Raw genomic sequence first — 23,442 nt, 5'->3', positions numbered from 1 at the left:
CACTACAAAAACAAAAGAACTTCATAAAAATTTAACATTCTTTCAGAATAAAAATTTCTAGTAGAAGATTCTGACTTTTTTTATACATGCAGCTAGCTGTTTTTATAAAAAAAAATATTATGGTTTGAAAATTATTTTTTCATTTCATTTAGTCTTTAAAATTGATACATGATTTATGTAGATGAGGAGGTACTTTTTTTCTACAAAAATAATTAAATAATCTTGTAGAATAAATAATCTTTTGGTTTGCTTAGACTTCTAACAAAAAAGTGAGGTGAAAAGTATTTCTATATGATTCAATGAATTTCACTAGCTTTACAGTCTCAATTTTATCAATTTCTGAAATTATAGAACTGGTTTCAAGTAAAAAAAACAATATCATTTGTTGGAAAATAATTTTATTCAAAGCTGTACTGGAGCATGACATAATGGACAATTACTCTGATGACTTATTTCCTTATAAATTGCAGCATGATGACAAACATCACATGACCAAGCAGTTGTAACATCTGTAATTACACGACCAGTTACTATACAAGCTGGATAACTAGTTTCACAGCGCGGACAAACACCTGACCTGAAATGATAATAATAATAATAATAATGAGAGATTAGAAATTGTTCTTAACTAAAACTGGAGATTTAATGTTTTAAATTACCACCAAATTTTCTTTAGGCTTTCACATTTTAGGTTTTTAAAATATTAAAAAATAACTCATCAGATATAGTCAAAAGTATCTGGACTTTTATTTATGTCAGACGTGCCTAAATCATCTCTCTCTAAATGGAACAATGTACGAGTATAATGTACACACTGTTTCTGATAAGTAGGGGATATTATTTCACTTCTATCAGTTGCAATATTTTATTGATTCATGAAAGAAGTAAATTAAATAATTAATTCTTATTGCTACACCTAGAAGATATATTTTCTTTTATAAATTTGATTTATCATTAAAATATATTTTAGTGTTTTTACTACTTAACATGTATGATTTGTAAAAAGTTCAAAATGTTTTCCAAAATCAAGATTTTACATTAAGCAATTTGTTAATTTTTATAAAACAGCTAAAACATCTTTGGTACTATAAAAATTACACTACACTAATGTTTGCATAAATTAGTGGGTAATAAATGTAATAAATTTTACATCATAAAAAATCTAGTTTCTGTAATGTTAATCTATTTTAAACATATATGAAATTGTTATCACAGTTTATCAAACAAGTTATGTTTTGTAGATTTTTTACCTCTATTACAAATTGTAAAAATTTGATAAGTTGAAAAAACATTTTTTTAATTGAAATAGAAATTGCTTTCTAGTATCAAAAACGACTAAGCCTAGTCTACATCTAAGAATTTAATACAACTATGAAATCCATAAACCTGAAAAGGCCTTAATGCAGAGAATAAATAAACATTTTTGTGTTACTATTATTATGTTATTATTAATAGTTTATGTCGACACAAATGGCAAATTTGAAGAAAAGGTTTATGTACTTAAAATTTGTGCTAACTTTTCTTAGTAACACAAATTTAAAAACTAAGCATACATGTAATATATGAGAACTACGGATGCTTACTTAGTTTTGAGATAATAGTAAAATAATAAACAAAAATGTAAAATGTACCAGAAATTTATAAATATCCGAATACTTTAATTTCTGCATATGTACCAGAAATAGATACATATCCAAATACATATATTTCTGCATCAATTTTTATTTGTAATTTGTATATTATCCAATAAAAGTTATAAAATTTTACATACCAAGTTGAAATAAATGTTGAACAAGATATGCATTCTGGATGACAATTTCGAATATCACGAGGAGCATGTTTGGTAAAGATCTGCATTGCTATATCAGCATATTCCTCTCTCTTTGACTCTGATATCTATGAAGAGAAATTTTTATTTAGTAAAACCAGTAGAAATTCCATTTTATTACTTAACAATGAAATAGTAGAAGTTTGATCAAATTATTAAACATATGTTTGAACTGTTTACTGCAGGTTATTTCTCAGTTGTTATAAAATAAGGAATTAGCATTGTTTCCACAATCTACACAAATTTTAAAGAAATATTTATTGTGTCCTGCATTTAATGGTTTTTAATTAAGTCTGAATAAAAGATTCCATGAAAAGAAAATTAGTCCAACACTTATCTGTACCTATTCTAAATGCAGAAACATGAATTTATTTCAATGTGTTCTTTTGAATTTATACTAAGACAACTGCTGTCAATAAATGGAATGGAAAATGAATGATATTTACAAAACAGTGAGAGTAGGTATTTAAAACTGAATTATTGAAAATTAGTTAATTTCACTGTCAACTGGTTGCTTTAATGAGACTCTTTGGACAAATTCAATCTATTTTATTTATCTGAAAAAAGGATATTTTTACAGTTAAAAAAATTCTAAAAGCCCTGCTATTTTACAGTTAAAAAAATTCTAAAAGCCCTGCTATATTATTATTAATTAATAAAAATTCTATAATACTAATATTAATTAAAAAATAAATATACACAACAGTCTAGATAAGAAGCAGCAAATTAAAAATCACATGTGAATATAATACAATACATATTAAAAGTGGACAAAATGATTTATCCTTAAAAGGTAAGCAGTCTAAATAGTCCCGAATCAGTACTTGTGGCTTTACTACAGGCTAGTCCCTGATTCAGCAATATTCCACTGTTCCTATTTCATTCTCACCATCTCTGTTTGGGCATCAGCCATGAAAACATTATAAACAGTTTCCTTATAAACCTAAAAACGGTTTATTCTTTTAAATCTTTAAAAAAGTTTAAATCTTTTCAAAAGTATTTACAAAATTAAAATTTTTTTATTTTTGAACCTACCAACGCAGTTAAAAAATGTAAGATTACAAAACTGATTAAATCACTTGCAAAGGCGAGTGTCATAACTTACCTAAAACTTGTACATTAATGGCTATCATTATAGGCTCGTTGCATAATATAGTATTAGGCTACAATCACAGGAGAGCTTTTCATACCCAAACGCAGTGTAAAAACAAACTCAAAGTATAGACTAACTGCTGTAGCATAGACGTGATTAGATGCAGCTTGTTTTCCTGCTGGCATGGGGCTTGATTGTCGTATTCTCAAGGTTACCTGCTGGTGAATACAACCAGAACTATTTTACAAGCTGGTTTTCAAACTCTGTGAGTGGTCACACACATGAAAAAATTTTGCTGCAGATCACTGTTTGCTGTGTTCGTGTTCTATTCTTCAGTTTTTGATATTTAAAATAATTATATCATGGAATACTATTTGGATAGTGAGCCTATCATTCTTGAAATTGATAAATATCCATATCTTTATGATACAAGGCATAATGATTTTAAAAACCATGAAACTGAAAAGAGATGCTTGGATGGCTTTAACCAAGAATGTTATTGGTGAAAAATGGGACCAGATGGACCAGTTATATAATTAAGTACTGTATACTTGTACCAATAAAGTTCTTATGCTGCAATGGAATAAGAACAATTTTGCCAGGGCACTGAGCCTGCAGGAAAACAGAAGGAACTTTTGAAACTGTCTCTGAGTTCAACTCCAATGTTGTTTCCTCTTGTTCCAATTGCAGGAATACTTTCTAATGGGCTTGATAATAGTGTCTTCAAAATTGTAACAATTTCGGTGTCTTATGAAACTGTGAAGTACATATCATGCTTGGATAATGATGTCAGCTATATCAATTCTAACATTGATTGGTCGATGAAGTATGCGCCCTTTATTTGCTAATATGCCAGATCCACATTCAATGCAACCCCGTGCTCGGAACAGCCTGTAATTATAAACTCTTTGCTGCCAAATCAATTTCCTTGTAGGATACAACCTCATAACATTTTCACAAATAGCAAAAGCTTCATCAGCTACAAAAACAAAGGACATTGGTTGTCCAGACAGATTGTTAGACAAAGGTGTGGCAAGTTTATAGTTTGTTGGTAAACTTTTTTACCTAGCTTTGTTTTCAATATATTTGAATCTCCTTTGTGGTCAAAAAATCTTACATCAATCAAAAATAATAGTTAGAATCAACTTCAGCCATTAATACAGTACAAAAAACTTCTTGTAGTTAAAAATATTCACCCCTAAACCCATAGTTACATAATTTTTTTATACATTTGCTATCAATTATCCCCTAGCAATTAAGAAAATTTGCCCTTTTTTCATATTGATAAGTGATGTCTTCCACTCTTCCACAGTTGGCTGTGAGTAGCCACATATAAAAAAGATGAAACCAAGTGACAAACTTCATTTCAAATTCAATTAATGCAACTTATTCAGACAAACAGTAATCCAATCCTAATTTGCGCGATAATACTTCCATATCAACTCCATCCCCTGTTAACAGCACTCTGTCATCATCATTGGCCACTTTGAGGACACCATCAACAGCAGACAGACAGTTGTATGAAGAAGCTGAGGATTCAGTTTTATCCTTTCTTAATCTCTAAAATAAACTGATAATTGAATACATACCGAATATTGCTATATACTGATTGGGTTTCCCCCAATCGGTATATAGCTCAGGTTTGGTTTGGTTGATTACGGCATGTGTCTGGACTGTAGGATCGATGATGCTGTGGACCATGTCCTTTATGTCTGTCCCCGGTACGAAGCTGAATGTACCAGAGTTGTTAGGGAACTTGAATGAGTGGATTCCTTCTTTGACCTGCGAGTCAACTGGAAGACTCGCAGAGTTTGGACAATTGGTTTCCTCCGCTTCCTTGCCCTGAGCAGGACGGCTGAGGGGATTTAGTAGAGTAGCACCCTGGGTGGCAAGGGACCGCTTGGGCAGTTGATTGGCGGAAGGCAGGTGTACTAACAGCAAGACAAAATTACTTAGAATTGTGGTGATTATTTAATTGTATAGCTGTCGGCGGAATGGCAACAGCACTGCCGAGGGCATGGGTTACCATGCAGCCGTGAGGTGTAGTGGCGTTTTGATGAGAGCAGTTTTAAATGAGCACACAACACTGTCAGCGGGATGGTGACTACACTGCCGAGGGCATGGATCCCATGCAGCCGTGAGGTGTAGCGGCATCTCAACAATGGTTGAAAGCAAGTGAATGTCACGTGGGACTTTGCGATGGAGATGAGTGGGAGTAGGAGGTCTGTCCACCTCTCCCTTGTAGATCAGATCGGGAGTCCATAATTTAACCTAAGTCTGGGGTATGAACTAAAGTCGAGTTCAGTAAGGAAATTAGGACTAAATTTTGTTATTGCAAACAAAAATTTTGGTGGTATATGTGTTTAAATTTGCCTACAGACATTCACAGAATTAGCGCAATAAAAGTAGAACTAGGCACAGGGTTGGTGTTTCCACGAACTCGGTTAGCTAGTTCAGAGGGAAATGAAGTAGGACATTCAAGATGTCCGGACGAGGTCTACAGCGAAGGCAAAAGGTGAGTTGATAAATCATCGATGTAAATGTCTATCGAGGCATTTACATTGGTGGCATACCAATGAGGCCAGGCTTATTACTATGAGATGTAAAAAGTCAGAGGGCGAAAGATGACTCCCTTTAAAGCCCAGCAGGGCTATGAACAGGGAGGGTGGTGTGGCAACCAGAAGCATCACAAGTGTCTTTACCTACAGGGTTGGGATGTTCTTGTAGAATGAATGCTGCTTTATTAAATATTTTTTTTATTCATTGACTGCAAGTAGAATTACAATTACGTTAGGAAGCAATGTAGTTCATTTCAACCATAACTGCTACAGTTTATACATTCATGTACAAAGTAAAGGAAGTATTGTGATCGTGAAAAATTTTGATATTCAGATTTCAATGGAAATATCCATTTTGACCATTCTTGAATCCATTTTGTCTAGTTTTGGCGTGACGTCTGTATGTACATATGTATCATGCATAACTCAAAAACGATTAGGCGTAGTAAGTTGAAATTTTAGATTTAGGACTATTGTAACATCTAGTTGTGCACCTCCCCTTTTGATTTCAATCGACTGAACTAAAAGTGTCCAAAAAAGTCCAAAATCCAAATAAGTTTGGATTTTGGACTTTTTCTTAACTGCAGTAATAAGCCCACATTGAGTGCTATTCAACGATATATCATACATAAGAGGTACTTATTTTAATTAGTTCCAGAGTTATAGCCAAATAAAACTTTAATTAATGAAATATTTGGATCTCACAAGGGACGGCACATTGGTTCGAATCAGACTTCATCTCCTTTTCTTTTTTAATTTAAATATATTGATTTAATAATAATTATTAATTTGTGATTGTAAAAAAAATTGTACAATAATTAATAATTCAATAACAACAACAAAAAAAAAAAAATCAGAAGTTATTAGTGAAATATCATTTTATGTACTTTTAAAAATGTGTATATGTAATTTAATAGGAATTATTACATGTGTATAATTAATAGATTTAGTGAAATATCTGATTAATATTAATTGAAAATTATAATTTAGAATCATATTGTTTTTGGATTTTCTAGTTTAATTTTATTTAATTATTATGAAATTTCTGTTTGATTTTATCTACATTAAAGTTAACTACAGAGTGACTGAAAAATAGACCCTCACAAGAACATATACACTGGGCATATGTGCCTAATCTTTGATAAATTGCAAAAAATTCTTATCTTTTAGTTCATTACTCCTATGGCACTGTTGGACAATATTCTCCCTAAGTTGCAGTTGATCATCATTTTGTTTGTTTTTTGTTTCCAATCATTTAATCGCTCTTTGTTTTGATATAATTCTTCTGATCTTAATTTGTGTACATATTCACTAGTTTTCCAATTTACTCTCTCTCTATATTCATCATCCTCTTTTAATATTTTTATTCTTTCTTTGGTCTTAACGTTTTCTTCCTCTTTATATTTATCATCTTCTCTTAATCTCTTTAATCTTTCTTTGTTTGCCAAATTTTTTTCTGTTTATTTTTTCTGGTTTGCAACATTTTCTTCCTTTTTTCATTTTCCTTTTTTTAACTCTTTTTTAAATTTAAATGTATTGATTTATTTTTAATATTACTAACCTGTGATTGTAAAAAAAGTTTTACAATAAATAATTATTCAATAATAATAATAAAAAAAAAAATCAGAAGTTATTACTGAAATAACATTTTAAGTACTTTTAAAAATGTGTTTATGTAATTTAATAGGCATACAAGGAAGTCATGAGGTGACCACATCAGATTTTTTAATATTAGGTACATAAAAAGATAATCCAATATCTCAGTGTAAAATTCCTTATATAAATTTAAAAAAAAATAAATTTATGAAAACATTAGTTTGAAAATGCTTACTTTCTTATTTTTTATTTTTCTTGTATTTTTATAATAGAAACTCATACCTTGATAACAAATTGAAGTACCATGATAAAATTTGTTGTACATATTTTATACTACCATTCAATAAGAAATAAATTTGGTGATTATGACTTTGATTTCAAAATGGCCCCATTAATTTTTGAGATATTAATAATTTTGAAATTGTTAACTGAAAAAAAGTATAGATTATTGAATAAATTTTAAGCATTTATTCAAAAGAATATGACATCTTGTTTATTCAAATATGATTTCATACAACCAAGTTGCAGTGCAAAACGATTTACTAAGAAATTATATAGTCAGATTTCACTGTTACTACTGGGGAAAAAATCTATTTACTAATCACTAATTACTGTGTACTTATTATTAAGCTACCTGCTTCGCAATAAATAAAATTGAAATTTAATAAGTTATCAATAAATTAGTTCTCTACGGACTTTATTCAAAAAATGAAATTCTTGAAAGGAGGAATTTGTGTAAAGAAAATCTTAAAATCTTGGAATGAAAATTACGAGGGTTATTTTTTTTTCAAGGTCCGATAGGTCACGAAATTTAAACCACAGTGAAAATAAAAGATTTTTTATTTGTAATAAGTACTTACATAGTTACGCTATTTCTCTACATAGTCGCCACTCCGATTTAGACATTTATCGTAGTGTGGTACCAACTTTCCAATACCCTCGTCATAGAACGAAGCCACCTGTGTTTTCAGCCATGTTTCTACGCTGGTCTGCAGCACGATGTCTGTGCCAAAATATTGTCCTCCTAGCCAGTGTTTCATGCGAGCAAAGAGGTGAAAATCAGATGGAGCCAAGTCCAGGCTGTATGGTGGGTGATCAAACACTTTCCAACAAAAATGCCACAGGAGCTTCTTTGTTGTTACAGCTGGAGTGTGCGGCCGAGCATTGTCATGGAGAAAGACAATGCCTGATGACAACATTCCTCTCCGCTTATTCTGAATTGCCCTTCCAGTCACGCAATATGAGGCTGCAGTGATGGTCGTGCTATGTTCCATGAATTCCACCAAGAGAACTCCATTCCAGTCCCAGAACACAGTTTCTGTTGGAGAAGGTTCATTTGAACTTCTTTGGTTTACTGGGAGAATAAGAATGCATCGACTGTTCTTTTGTTTCTTCAGTTTCGAAATGGACCCATGTCTCGTCCCCTGTGACAATTTTGTTCAAAAAATCTTCTCTTTCATTGTGGTAGCGCTGGAAAAATGTTAGGGAGGCGTCCATTCTCATTGTTTTGTGATGGTCGGACAGCATCTTGGGAACCCATCTTGTACACAGTTTGCGGTACTGAAGTCTCTCACTCACAATGGTGTAGAGAGCTGACCTTGAAATTTCAGGAAATGAATCACTCAATACAGAAATTGTGAACTGACGATTTTCTCGAATTGCCTCATCCACTCGCTCAATGAGATCATCGGTTTACACTCGCTTCTTTCCCTGACCGCCTGCATCATGAACACCTGTATGTTCTTGCATCATTGTCGCACTTTGCTGTCACTCACTGAAGTTTCATCATACACATTACTAATTCGTCAATGAATTTCAGCTGCATTACACCCCTCAGCCTCAAGAAATCAAATTACCACACGCACTTCACACTTGGCGGGAGATGCTATTGTTGTAGGCATGTTTACGTGCTAACTGCTGTGTTCAGAACTAAACGAAGTGACGCGGCGTGATTGAAGGCCATACTAGAGATGCTGAACAACACATATGCGCACAGGTTCATCTGATTTTTGCGCGGGCTTTTATTTTGCGACCGATCGGACCTTGAAAAAAAAACCCTCGTATTTAATACTGATTAGGGCCACATAATTTTATGGCCTCATTTAATGGATAAATAAAAGTTTATTTGATAATTAATCGTCAATAAAGCAAAGTATTTAAAGGTTTTATTAAATTAGCAATAAAGACAACAAATAATACACATCATCCAACGAGACATGACTCTTCAACACACATACTTGATATTTTTAATGAGTTTGTCTTCTCATAAAAAAAAAGATATTGAAGAAATTTGTTGTAAATATTTTCTGTTACTTTATTTCACTTTCTTTAGTTTAAGCATTCTATTCCCAGAGACATTTCATTTCAGTAATTACAAAACCATCTGGTTGTGAGAAATGGATTTTACCATCTTACAAATAATCTTATAAACTAAATAATGCGAATAACAGACAGTATTAATAGTAATAAATCACAGTAATTTTTTTTAATTGTTAATACACACCTATTATTAATAATTCACACACAAAAAACTGTTATCTGTGGAAGTGAGTGTATATATTAGTTAGTCTGAATACAACAATAATAGAATAGATGGCCAGGGACATGTCAATAAAACCATTATTATAGTTGTAGTGTTATCTGGTTCAGCCAGATCTCAAACTGTCTACTTCCAATATAGGATGGCATGTGCAAACCACATGCACTATTGCTTGTGTACAATCCAATACACAAACTATAGAGAAAAAGTACAAAGAATGTTTCGCTTACATTATCTAAGCTTTCTAGTTTCATAAATGCCCTGGAGCATGTTCCAAATGCTTTGCATGATGAACTTGCAAGAGCAAGTATACAGTAGATATCTTCAGCATTAATAATATCATCATAATTCTTTAAGTGAAGAGCAGTAACCATTGCTGCATCTGCATGCCCTAGAAAAAGATTTTAATGTATTAAATTAATGAATTAATAGTAGTAATCTCTACTTAAAAGATTTCTATTGATAAAAATTATTTTTTATGTGACTGTTTGTATCAAAGTTTGAATTCATAATGTAATGCTTCATTGTTGCTAAAAATAATATTGTAAAAGACAAATCTTTATTTTATACAGTACTGTATTTTTATACAAAACAAAAAAGTTTCATTTAACAAAAATTATAGGTTCAAATACATTGCCTTTATATGTTCTATAGATATAAATTTACATAAGATGAAAATTATTAACTTCAAAGAAAAAAGCTTGATTTTTAAGATTTTAATATATATGTTATCTGCATCTGTAGGAGTAATAATTGTCAATTATGAGTACTACTATTATTTTAAGTAAAAGTATAAGAATTAATTCAAGAATCGTGTAAAAAAGAAAAATTTGAAATTACATTAATGGCTGCTGTCACCATAGAAGTTCTCACTGTGTGCATCAATATTCTGATTTAGAGACAATGGTCTCATTTCTGCCTGGAATCCTTTTTCTATAATACCTTTAGTTTCTTGGTAATAATATGAATGGATATTATCACTTAAGTCAGAAAATCTTGGTCTTTCAGAGGTATTTTTAATTTCGGGAACAGCCACTGAGATTTATTATTATATGATCATCCAGCTTGGATGAATAAGCAGGAGAAACTAATTTGGTAGTTGATTTTTTGGCCAAACTTCTCTCACAAAGTAAGGGACACTATGGCTTATTTTTTGGCAAAATGGATGATATTAACTGGATGTATTAATTGTTAGAACGCAATTCAGATTCAGAATTTTCTGAAAAAATCTCATATATCTTTTTACTGGCCTTAATCGCATACTTACTGTCTGAACTAAACATCTTGCACTCTAGTAACTTTGTTTGTATTTTCTTGCCCATCTTTGTCATTCTTAAGACAAATTTGTTATTTTCATATAAAAAGTGATGTTAACATGCCACTCAAAATTCTGATCACTCTTATTTTTACATTTTAAGTTTACATACAGATCTTTTTCTTTTCTCAACAGCCAACTAACAAATGGGTGTATTGGGTTGAGGTTTACATGTGATTGAATTGTGTACAAACACAATTCCAAATAAATCACCCCACATGGGTTACACACTTCATGACTATTCTGGGATTTGATTTACATTGTGCATTGTGTAATACGAGGGTAAGTCAATTATTATCCGCAATTTAGTTATATTTTTGTTGATGTTGGTAGTATTGTCGTGTTGCGTAGATGACGCATGTGTGATTTAGTTGTTGTTATGTCCGTGCAGGTTTGATGCTGCTAGGTTAGTTCCATTATCGCTGCCCTGCCGTTAACCATGGCTGCTTCGTTTTCTGTTTGCACCAAAGAAGAGCAATGTTCAGTGATCCGTTTTTGTGGTCTGAAGGTGTATCAGCGGCTGAAATTCATCAAAGACTTTCGGTACATTACGGGAACAGAGTGTTGCCGCAACAGAGTGTCTACGAATGGATTGAAAAATTCAAAAACTGTATTGAATTTGAAAAATTCAAAATTCACAATGAAGGAGCTGGACGACCGTTTATTGAGAAAAACATTGAACGTGCACTGACATGGTTTTCTTAGACAGACGAGTAACTATTGATGATGAAGTGGTACATCGTCTGCAAATTAGTCACGGTTCTGCCTACGAAATCATCCACAACAGACTTGGGTTTCATAAAGTCAGTGCAAGATAGGTCCCAAAACAACTCTCACAGCTGCATAAACAAACACGCTTCGACATCTGCCAAAAACATTTGGATCGCTATGGTAATGAACTAATCTTCTTAAACAGAATCATCACTGGTGACGAAACGTGGATCCATCATTATGAGCCAGAGAGTAAACGGCAGAGTATGGAATGGAAATATACAAATTTGTCCTGCAAAAAAAAGTTCAAGAAAATGTACTAGAAAATTATGAGGAAAGGGGCACGACAATAAACAGTGCGTGTTACAGTGAGATGCTTACTACCAAGCTGAAGCCTGCAATTCAAAGCAAACGCCGAGGACTGCTGTCAAAAGGTGTGTTGTTACAAGACAATACCCGTCCACATACTGCTGCCCACACTGTTGAAATGCTCCAGAAACTCAACTTTGAAGTACTGGCTCATCCTCTGTATAGTCCTGATCTTGCCCCTTCTGACTACTGCTTGTTTGGCCCACTCAAAGAGGCATCAAGGGGATGTTGATTTACCTCAGATGAAACAGTGAAAGAAGCAGTGCATTCCTGGCTCGCAGCTCAACCGAAAACCTTCTTTTATGAGGGCATCAGGAAGCTTGTGCAATGATGGACCAAGTGCGTTGAAATGCAAGTGGACTATGTTGAAAAATGATGTACATGTAAGTTTCCTATTTGTATTGCAATAAAATTTATAACTACATTGCGGATAATAATAGACTTACCCTCATATATTCATTTTAAATTTCTAAAAAAAAGAAAATTAGAATATAAGGATACATTTTATAAATTTTAATATAGATCTGTTAATATGTTTATTTTCCACTGCAAAATTGCTGTCCTGAGAAATCAATATGATACACTCTTGGCCTACTTTATAACATAATTTACATAACACTAAATTGAAATAAAGAGAAGAATAAAATTTTTTATGCAAGTTCTTTTACTTTATTATTTATCAAAATGTTAATATATATTTTTGGTTTATTAAGCTAATAAATTACTTTTAAATTACCTTTCATAACTATAAATTAATGATATATTAGTAATCTTTCTTTATTTTTTTTATTAAATAAAAAACTAAAAATAAACTGTGATCAGAATAGTTAGCATTGTTCGTAAAATTTTTCACAATATGCCGGGGACACTCTGAACAGAGGGAATAACTCAGGGAATTTCAATTAAACAAGACAAAGGATTTTTATTTCAGTATTGATTTTTATATTTATTTATAGAAAAATATCAAAACATTTTAAGCAAAAAGCAGGGTTTCCTAGACATGTCTTCCATTGGTAAATTGTTTGTATTCTGATTTTATTTTTGTACATTTTTTACATTCATTTCTGCTTACTCTTTTTGTTTCTTTTACATCTTTTTCAGAGAATTTTTCTATTTTGGTTATGCTGTGAGGAAGGTTTTTTGTGATACGGTGAATACATGGAAAAATTCAGGAAGAAACAAATTTTTTATTAATTCTAATGAGAAGTCAAATAAATAAACAAGCACCTTGTGTGTATTTTTTTATTTGTTATACGAATTTGGGAAATTATTGGTGAACTAGAAATGAAAAACTTCAATCATCAAGATCAGAATCAGGATTCCAATTGTCACTATCTTGTAAATACAATAACTCAGTATCACTTAACCTGTTATTTGAAAAAGAAATATTGCCTGTATTCAAAAAAGGCCCTGGTTTGTCACTATCAAAAGCAATAACAACTCTATACAGAATGCTGACAGCAGATTGAGACAGGAAATGAAACATATGATTCTCACTCTGATTGGAGTGGAAGATGCTATCAAAAGTAGCCAATGCACTTCTTTGGAGTAATCAGCAGTCAACTTGTTAATGGATAAATATAAAAAATTCATTTCAAATTGAAGTAATATTGCACAGAAACAAGTTATATTAAATTTTAATATGCTGAATATGTATAAAACATAAATGACATAGTGTTTATCTGATCTCTAACAAAAAGTGATCAAAGCTTGTTGACTGTTGTAAAACTTACAAAATAATTTTAATTCTTCCAATGAATATATGAGAGTTGATCTGTGATGCAGCAATGTATTGAAATCCATTTAAAAGTAATAATCTGGTTACAGTTATAGGAATGCTCATCTTAAGAATGGACAAGGTGATTGCTGAACTGAAACTGGGATTGCAGTCTGTTGTTAGGCGGTATAGTATAATTAATAATAATGTCAAAATAAACATTAAGAAAAAAAAACAATTATTTTTGAGAAAAATCAGCTTTCATGGTAATAAAAAGCAAATGCTGAAATAGAAACTCCAATATAGTTATATTGAACATTTTAATAAGTCATTTACCTTCATAGAGTTGTCTCTGAGCAAGCATTGCAAAATGGTATGCTTCAGCTCCATGCCATGCTGTATCTACAAGCTTGAGATCCAACGTTGAGCTTGTTTCAATTTCAAAACTTCCAACAACAGATTTATTTCTATTTGCTGTTTCTGAAATGTACATAGTTATTCTTTGATTAGCATATCTAAATGTTTCCATAAAAAAATAATTAACTTCTGAAAGTGTTTTTTAATTTGAAATTTTTTTAAATACAAGGCATTTTTTAATTTTCTCATCCTGAAAAAAACGTACTACAGTAGGATATATATTAATTTAGGAAATTAAAATTATTTATGCATTTTAACTAATGAATTTGTACTTGTACAAATGTACACAAACTGTACTTATGCAGTCCAAGATACAGAATAATAACAATACTGAAGGTAAAAATTTACTCAGTTAAAAGTATTACCATTAAAAAATAATTAAAGGCATCTGATTATAGATGTCATTGTTAAACTCCATTGCAGAGTGATAGTAGCATCTTTGCCTGTCATATGGAAGGTTTGGGTTTGAATAGTGGTAAGGCTTGACTTTTTTCATATATTACAAAATGAATTTTCCATCCATAATTAAAAAAATAAGCAACTGTTTCGGTAATTAACTTTTAGTGGTTAAAACCAACTACACAAATAAATTATAATCAAAAATATAATGCAAGTTAATATTCCAATTATTACCTTACATGTGTCACATTATTATTTTAAGACATTGCAATTTAATTTATACAGATACCTGATCAAAATAAGGTTATATTAATTTAATAATTTTCAGTAAATCTTGATTTTTTTTTTAATACATACACTTTTTCTACTAATAAATAATTTTTAGAGGATAAAATTACTTCTATCCCCTAAAATGTAATAACAAAAATTAGAATGTGTATCCCATACACTACTTGAGATTACCAAAAAAAAGCAGGCAAATCTTACTAGTGAAAAAGATAAGAATATGTAATAGCATGCAGAAACAACAATAATAATGAGCAGAAGCAAGAATATTTCTTTAATTACTCTTACCAGTCAGTGGGAAGAGAAATACCAAAACAAATATATTGGTGAAGTCAGAGCACTGGTATTCCAACTGGAGATTTGTGGGCACGTCAGCAAATATGTTAAAATCTAAGTTAAATGATTACATACAACAATTTTTCATATTATTACTTTTTCAAATAATTATATCATTATATATGTGGACTTGCTTAGATATTTCTATTATTGAAAGAGTGTTCTGAATCTCTCATGTCTTTAAAATTAGCAATATTCAGTCTCTTCATTTAAAATACTGTAAAAAATTATGAAAATGATTTAATTGATACTACTCAAAATATTCAACAGTTCTAGCACAAAAAAATCATTCAAACCTGAGCTCAAATTATAATGCTTTTTCAATTTATTGTGTTCTTCAACTAGAATGGCTGCCAACACATACAATTTCTTTAACTGAAGGGGTTTTGCTCTTTTTTTAGTCTGCTCTTCTGCTAACTGGAACAAACCACATAAATAAAAATGTAAAGTGAAATACAATCAAATTCATTTGTAGCCAGATACCATTATGTGGCAGTTTACTTATTTTAATATTGAAAACCTAACTTATGTTAGATATATCTGAATCGTATAATGACATTTATATTAAAGTAGAATGAAAGTAATATCTAAAATTAAATATAAAAATAAATAAATTTAAATTAAATAAAAATAAATAACATATATATTTTAATATAAAAATTATTGAATGCAACAGAATAATATTCTGAGAAGTAAGACAATACTCTAATCTGTATACCACATTACAGAATGCTATTTGTCAATTGTCATTACATTAGTGGTCAAGACCACATCATTTCAAAAATGTTATAAGTTGGTTGCTATAAACATAATCTTATTGTCCATTACAATTTTTCAAAGTTAAAATCTGAAAAAAAAATATTTTATACTTTATGCATAACATTTTTATATAAAAAAATTTATCTTATTTTACAATTTTTAAAATTTAATTTTTATTTAAAAATGGACTGGCCTACAAAATCACACTGCCTTTTTGAAAATAAATAGTTTGGAAGAAAGACTGTGAGAAAGTTATGTTTTATAATAATAAGAAAATGAATGGTGAAAAACAATGCAGATATTGCTACCAAACATTAAGTAAATCTCTTTAAAATATGGTAACATATCATTTTTATCACAATTCACCCAACTAATTTTCTTGAATTTTTGCTTGAAAATAACCTGAATATGAAATGAGAGAACCCTACATCATTTTATGTTACAAACATAATATGAAATTTGTAATTTCTTGGTACATTATGTTCATATAGCGAGGAATAAAGCTTTATGAAAAAGATGTTCACATCACTCTGACCTTATTTATTCTCAAGATAACTGGAAAGCTTATGACGGTCTCAATTTTTCAAAAATTAGATGCAAAACTGTTTTGTGGAGTTCTTTATAATCTGATTTAGAATAGTTGATATATTTGTTAAAGAGCCATCAGATCCATATTGTGATTGCCACAGGAAGTAGAAAAAAACATTATTTTTTAAAATATGCAAAATTAAGCCAGAAGCACATATGCATTGCATCTCTAAATTTAAAAAATATTTTAGTTCTCCAAAAAATTTGTTCAGTATTCAATATAAATATGATAGGAAATGTTGCATAAAAAATAGTATTTGACGTTTAAACCTTTTTTACCTTTAGAAAAAGAAAAACATTTATTACTATATATTTTAAACTAAATAAAAGAAACAAACACTGAGGTGTACCTGAAACATATGTTTTGCAGCATCCAAATAACGCTGAGCTTTACGATATAACTGAATAACTTCCAGAATACGGCCTTTTTCCAGTAAATCAGAAACATATTTATCTAAAAGCCTACCAATTTCAGGTAACATATTATACTGCTCCGCTAGATGAACTGTTTGATCCCATTGGTTTAAATTCACACAAGCTTCAACAGCTAACTGTAATGCTCCACTCTAAAAATATATGATACAAATGATTTGATAGTTAGAATTTTTATTTTACTTTTGGAATAACACTGAAAGAATATATATTTTTGTACATAAACAGAATAAAATCTGAGCTTTTTAAGCAGATAACAGATAGATACTGTAATCAGGAAAATGTTACATAAAATGAAATACAAAACAAACTTAAAAAAGCCACTGTTCAACAAGATGTGGAATTTTATACTGAAAACCAAAGCAACATTGATACAACATTAAGTAACTGATTTAAAAAAAAAACAAAACACTTAACCAAATTAACAGTTTGAAAAATTAACTTAAAAAAGTAAAACAATGAATCATGAAGTTATAACATTTTTATTTTTAATAAGAAATAAAAATAAAAATTTTACTGCTCAAGTTAATCTGATGGAATAATATTAATTTTCATGAATTTGAATATTGAGTAATTAATTACACAGGCTTTACATATTATATCTTATAATATCTTGAATATTCAAATATCCAAGTTCAATATTTTAAGTCTTTTAGATTAATATGTACTTACATATTAATTTAGTTTTAAATATGTATAAAATATATAAACGTTAACAAAAATTTAAAAAAATAGAAAAATAGGATAAAAAAATAAAATGTGTAATTAGGGAACTTTTCACTTATTTTAATTTATATTTAATTTTTCTAACTACTTTACAGTTATTCTAAACTAAAATATTGACTGGTATTATATATGTATCTCGCATATTGGAGAATTAGATCTAAAAAATAAGCATTTGAACACATTCAGGGTCAAGTCTGATTCTTATCTAGAAGTAATTAAATCAATGATGCTGAAGTGTTATTCTCAATAAATTCTTTTTTTAAGAATAAAGTATTAAATAATTTTAATATAATTCCCTTAAGAAAGGATGTAAGAACTATTGTTTGAAAACATTTTGGAAATTTAGAAGTGTGGCTCATGCTTTCACTCAAAAGTTTATTTGTTATTCTGTTAGTTCATTTCACCAAAGATGGTGTGTACATAGTGTGATATTTGAAATATTCAAGTTTTACATGCTGATGTTATATTAAACTTTTTTGTTCTACACCTTTAAATAGTTTTTTATAATTATTTTTTGTTGTAGTCAGTTTCTTATTTGTTTTGTTTTGAAAATAAAAGTAAACAAAGCGCAAAAGTAGGCGCACTTGACTGCCTTGATATCATACTTAAGTTGCCAATCTTTGTCATAAATCTTGTAATCTTTGTATTTTCATAGAGTATGTGATATATTCAGAGTGAATATTTTACAATCTTTTATTTTATTATTATTTTTTTAAATTTTTAATTGACTATATGTTGATTTCAAGCGCAATTGAAGGCAGCTCCAAAAACCACACACTTCGTTTTTATAAACAGAAGATCTATTTCTGCATATGTAAAGTTAAGGAAAAGACGATATAATAAATTTACTAAAAACACAATCTCTCTGTTAATAAGACAAATACAAAGATTTTATATACTATAAATTGAGTGATGAAGTTAAAAATAACCACATGTAAATATAAAAAAGAACTTCAACATTTACATGTTCTAAATGTATTTAAACAAAGTTTATTTAGATATAAAAGAATTTAAGAGGTTCAACCCACTTTAGTCAAATAAAATATCAGTGTGTAACATGCAATTATAAAGCATGCCATAAAAGCAACTGCATAAAAAGCGTCTGCTTTATAACATGGCAAATGATCTAATATATAAAGATGTTTTTTACATTTCTTATATAAATACCAAAAGGTAACAAAAATTTTACTAATTACATGTTTGTTATCATTAATTTAAAATACTAGTTCAAAATAATAGCCTTTGTAAGGTCAAGTCAGATTAGAAATCAACATAATGATAGCAAGCACAGTGCATCAGATTGGTTTATTATTGATTTCACTGCTTTAATTTTTAATATTACAAAAAAATTGTTTATTTCTGACATTATAATCAACTTGTAATTTAACATTTATAAAAGTACTTAAAAAAGGTTTTTTTTTTTTAAAAAAAAAAAAACATGAAATATTCACAAAAACTGGCAAAAAATTTTATCATTGGCCAATGACATATTTATTGTTATATTACGTAACGCATACAATTTATCTGTTGTCTGCCCTCCTTTGGTGCTGTTGTTATACACTTTCTGCTTATTTCCAGAATCAGTTTCTATTGACTTTCCTGCATGTGAATTAGATATCAAAATAACATATTTTTCTTTTATAGGACTATAAGATGCCAACATTCTGAATTCTTTATTGTGCAGTAGTTGCGGCAGTTCTTCTTGCAATTGCAATGAACTCTTTGGGTGAAATATGACACTTATTTTCTTTAATTGTATCAACATATTCAGATTATTGCTTTTCAGTTCTGCAATCTTTGCTTATGAGTGGTTTGGTCATCAAATTGTATCATCTACCTCTTCCAAATTGTCTTCTGCACTCTCGGGATCTTCCTCACTCTGCACTTTCAGAAGATTCCGAGAGTGCAGAACTTCAACATGCAACATAATTGGATGTTGAACTTCAACATGCAAGTAGACTTCAATTGCATGTTCACCTCCTATGTAGACCAAATCTTCTTAATATTTATCATCTTAGAAAACTTATTTCTTTTATATCCTTGGTTTTTTCAATACCCTTCATGTTCAGTGCATTTATATATTTTCTCAGGAAAAAAATAAACACTGTTTTTAGAATATGACACTACCTGTATTTATACAAATATGTAAAAGTAACTTACCAGAATGACTGAATAAGAAAATTATCAATTTGAATCAAATTATCAACAGGAAATTTCTTCTGAACCCTTCATTGTACACATGAGATTGTGTGTAGGCACATTCTAAAGTAATGTGTGTAGGTATATTGTAGAAATTGAACAATTATTATTTTCATTCTGCAAGGTATTGGCATGCTAAATACTCTGATATATAAAGGTCGGGAATATAGTAAGGTGCTGAAAAGTAGAGTGTACTGTCATTTATCAGAAAAAATGTAAGAAAAAAATGTATAACACATCAATCATCACCCATGCTCGATTGGAGATTAAAGAAAAAATTTCCATAACTAACTGCATAATAATTTTTATATTGCAATGCATTTAGCAAATGTTAGGTAAAAACTTACTTTAACAAATGTTGTGACAGCTTGTGAGCACATTCCTACAGAAACAAAAATTTCACCTATTTGAGCAAGAAGAGGGTGTTTATCAGGCACAGTTGTCACAGTTGTTTGCAGAGCTTCGTAATCTTCTAACATGTGATAGCACTTAACTAATTTTTCAATGTTCCTCGCTTTCTCATAGTATTCTTTAGCACTTTCCCTAAAAAAAAAGGATTTACTCATTTATATAGTGCTAAATGTTACAGATAAAAGCATAACATTAAATCATCATAACATTAACTTCAAATCATTAAATATAATTACAAGGAACAAAAAGAAAATTTACAATTTATCACAAACAAGGTATATTTTTTAAGTTAAGGCCAGAAGTATTGAATGGATTGAAAATAACAATCAAAAATTTATTTTCTTCATGAATACATAATACATAACAAAGATGTACACTACACACAAAAGGCGGAATTCAGCCAATTTATGACTACAAATAGTAGTATTTTGAGATAAAAGAAATAAATGATTTTGAAATTCAATCCTCAATTGTGAGAACCTTTAGTGCACAGCCTTGCATTAAAACGTTGAATCCCGTTATGGAGGTATTTTATTTTAAAAACCCAATCAGATCCAATGACTTTCTTTTCTTTGGTTAACTGCACTGTTTCCCTTGAACTCAAGATATAAAAGTGATTTTATTTCTTGTTGAATGGCATCTTTCTACTGTTCAAACTGAGTAGAACTCATAACCTCTTAAGTTAAAGTCTGCAAATCTGAGTAGTTGAATTTAATAGTGTTTAGGGCATTGAATGGCATTTCTTGGGTGAAGAAAATATATTGTTCCCTTGTTCAAGTGCAGTTGTTTCTTGCTGTTATTTTCAGACATTTCACGTTGTTCATTTTCAGTTTTTTTTTCTCTCTGTCCTCTTTTCTTTCAGATGACTGATTGTTAATTCAAAATTTGAAATGAATGATTTGGTTTAAAAACTGGTAGGCATACTCAATTTTCATTAAAAGTTAAATTTCTAGATATTTTAAGTTTTCAAAATTGAATAATAAACTTTACAGTTGGTAGATTCTTTTTCATAATCAACAAAAATGAACTTTCAGCTGTTTGGTTGTAATTTCTTTTGCAATTGCTCAGGAACATGAATATATGCTTTAGAGCCAAAAAGCTTTAAATGCATGAGAGAAACTACTTTTCCTGTCTGCAGCTTTTATGGAAGGGAATCAGGAGCTTGAACAGTTGTTATAAACGGCCATATTTACAGCTTCAGCCCTTAGATAAATCGGAACTTGTTTTGAACATATCATTGATCGAGCACTTTCAACTATTGTACGCATATCTCGTTCTATTCTACTATTTTGTTCAGGATAAATCCTAACCTTAATGTCCATTTGAGTAAAATTGACTTCAAGCTAAATTATTGTTTGAAAGGCAATCTGATAAAGATTATTGTAACTGCATACAACAGTGGCCATAAGAGTTCCATTGCCATAAAAAAAATTAGCAGTATTATCTTCTTTCATGATTTTCATATTTTTTTCAGTGATATCCGTTCAAAAAATAATTTTTTCTTAAGGCTAGTACATACAGAAGAACACTGACCATTTGAAAATCATCCCACTTTCCATTGGTTAGCTTTCTTATTTTAACAGTCCCAATTCCTTTTATAGATAATTCTGTACTGTTATCTAACTTGATACTACCATGGCCATTATAAATTTTGAATTCATTAAAGAACTGATGATTAAAATTCATGTGAGCAAAAGCTCCACTGTCGATTGTTCACTGGTCATTATTGAAATTTGAAAACTGCATTAAAAGCACTAGTTACATTATAAGAAGCTTTATTAGAGCATTCACTTGCATAACGCCCCATTTTTACATGAATAACAAGCAATTCTAGATTTATTATTTTGCCTATCTATATGTTTGTTTTGGCATTAACACGTTTTCATTGAGTGTTATTAGTAGAGAATTTGATCTGAGTTTCTCTTGGGTGAAATGATGGTCTTGACCCATGTCTTTCTTGTTGTGATGAGAAGATGCAACTAGTGCTGTATCGTTCCATTCAGATTCAATTAGCAATGACTCTTCATCAAGTTGCCTATTGGTGAGGTTAGGTGAAGTTTGTTTGCATTCATCCATCGAAAGCCATGCCTCTCTCTCTGTATCTCTTTTTCTGTTTAGTCTCTGGAATCACTGTTAAGGTATTACTTCAGAGGATGAATGAATGTAAACGAAGTATAGTCTTGTACAGTCTCAGGTTGACCATTCCTAGTAAAGGCAGTTACTTTTATATTGATTTAAATACTAGATCGTGGATACTGGTGTTCTTTGGTGGATGGGTTTCAATTAACTACACATCTCAGGAATAGTTGGTCTGAGACTGTACAAGACTACACTTAATTTACATTATTACATATCCTTTCTCATCCTCTGAAGTGATACCCCCTTACGGTGGTTCTGGAGGCTAAACAGAAAAAGAGAGGTCGACCATCCTTGAAATATGGTTAATTGAAACGCAACCATCAAAGAACACCGTCGTCTATGATCTAGTATTCAAATCCATATAAAAGTAATTGCCTTTACAAGAATTTGAACTTTAGAATGCTCGACTTCAAAATCAGCTGATTTGTGATTACAAGTTCAACACTAGACCAACTCGGTTGGTGAAAGTCATGTCTGCCTGAACTTATGATATATAGATAAAAGTGTACCAAGTACTACTTTAGTTAAAATAATAGCATCATTGATTGATTCAGAGTCTTTGATATGCAGAATAAGAGTTTCAACTTTTATAATATGTTGTATTATGTATGGTAGTATTATCCATTTTTAATTGGTGAAATTTGTCTAATAATAACATCATTAAAGTTAGATTTTTGTTTGAATACAGAGAAATTTATGAAGCATTTTCTTAGAAGAGTTGCAATTTTCTGAGATCGATTTGTGATAACTCCATACCAGCAATAATTTAAAATTACAATGACATCATCTTTATCCCATTTTTTGCTGTTGGTTGATGTTGATGGTTTCAGCTTAGTTCCATCAGCAATCTGATAATGCCTTTTTGCTTTTAAAGCACGTATTACTTGAAATTTCCCCTGGAGAAATTCGTACCATTAAATTTACATATGGATGAGAGGTCTAATTCTGCTATTTTAACTGAAATGTTAATCTCATTGTTGATCACAACATATTTTAAATGCAGAACACATCCATGACTGACTGTT

At 30.2% G+C, this 23,442-nt stretch overlaps 1 protein-coding gene across 1 annotated transcript in view; it reads right to left on the bottom strand.

Annotated features, from left to right (window-relative positions):
* Positions 1 to 387: 387 nt before the first annotated feature.
* The window catches only part of Oseg4 (intraflagellar transport protein Oseg4), a 92,698-nt gene continuing 69,643 nt past the window's right edge, over positions 388 to 23,442 (bottom strand). Inside the window, exons 18-24 of the mRNA XM_075356845.1 lie at positions 20,215 to 20,410; positions 16,861 to 17,076; positions 15,460 to 15,580; positions 14,063 to 14,206; positions 9,845 to 10,005; positions 1,772 to 1,896; positions 388 to 577 (exon numbers count right to left, since the gene is read on the bottom strand). Of these exons, the coding sequence (XP_075212960.1) occupies positions 403 to 577; positions 1,772 to 1,896; positions 9,845 to 10,005; positions 14,063 to 14,206; positions 15,460 to 15,580; positions 16,861 to 17,076; positions 20,215 to 20,410 (1,138 nt within the window). The 3' untranslated portion in view covers positions 388 to 402. The remainder of the gene's footprint in view (positions 578 to 1,771; positions 1,897 to 9,844; positions 10,006 to 14,062; positions 14,207 to 15,459; positions 15,581 to 16,860; positions 17,077 to 20,214; positions 20,411 to 23,442) is intronic.

This window comes from Lycorma delicatula, chromosome 2 (genome assembly GCF_047948215.1).
Source record: "Lycorma delicatula isolate Av1 chromosome 2, ASM4794821v1, whole genome shotgun sequence".
NCBI classification, from domain to species: domain Eukaryota; kingdom Metazoa; phylum Arthropoda; class Insecta; order Hemiptera; family Fulgoridae; genus Lycorma; species Lycorma delicatula.
The sequence above is the reverse complement of the archived record's forward strand: the minus strand, read 5'-3'. Positions and strand labels throughout refer to the sequence as shown.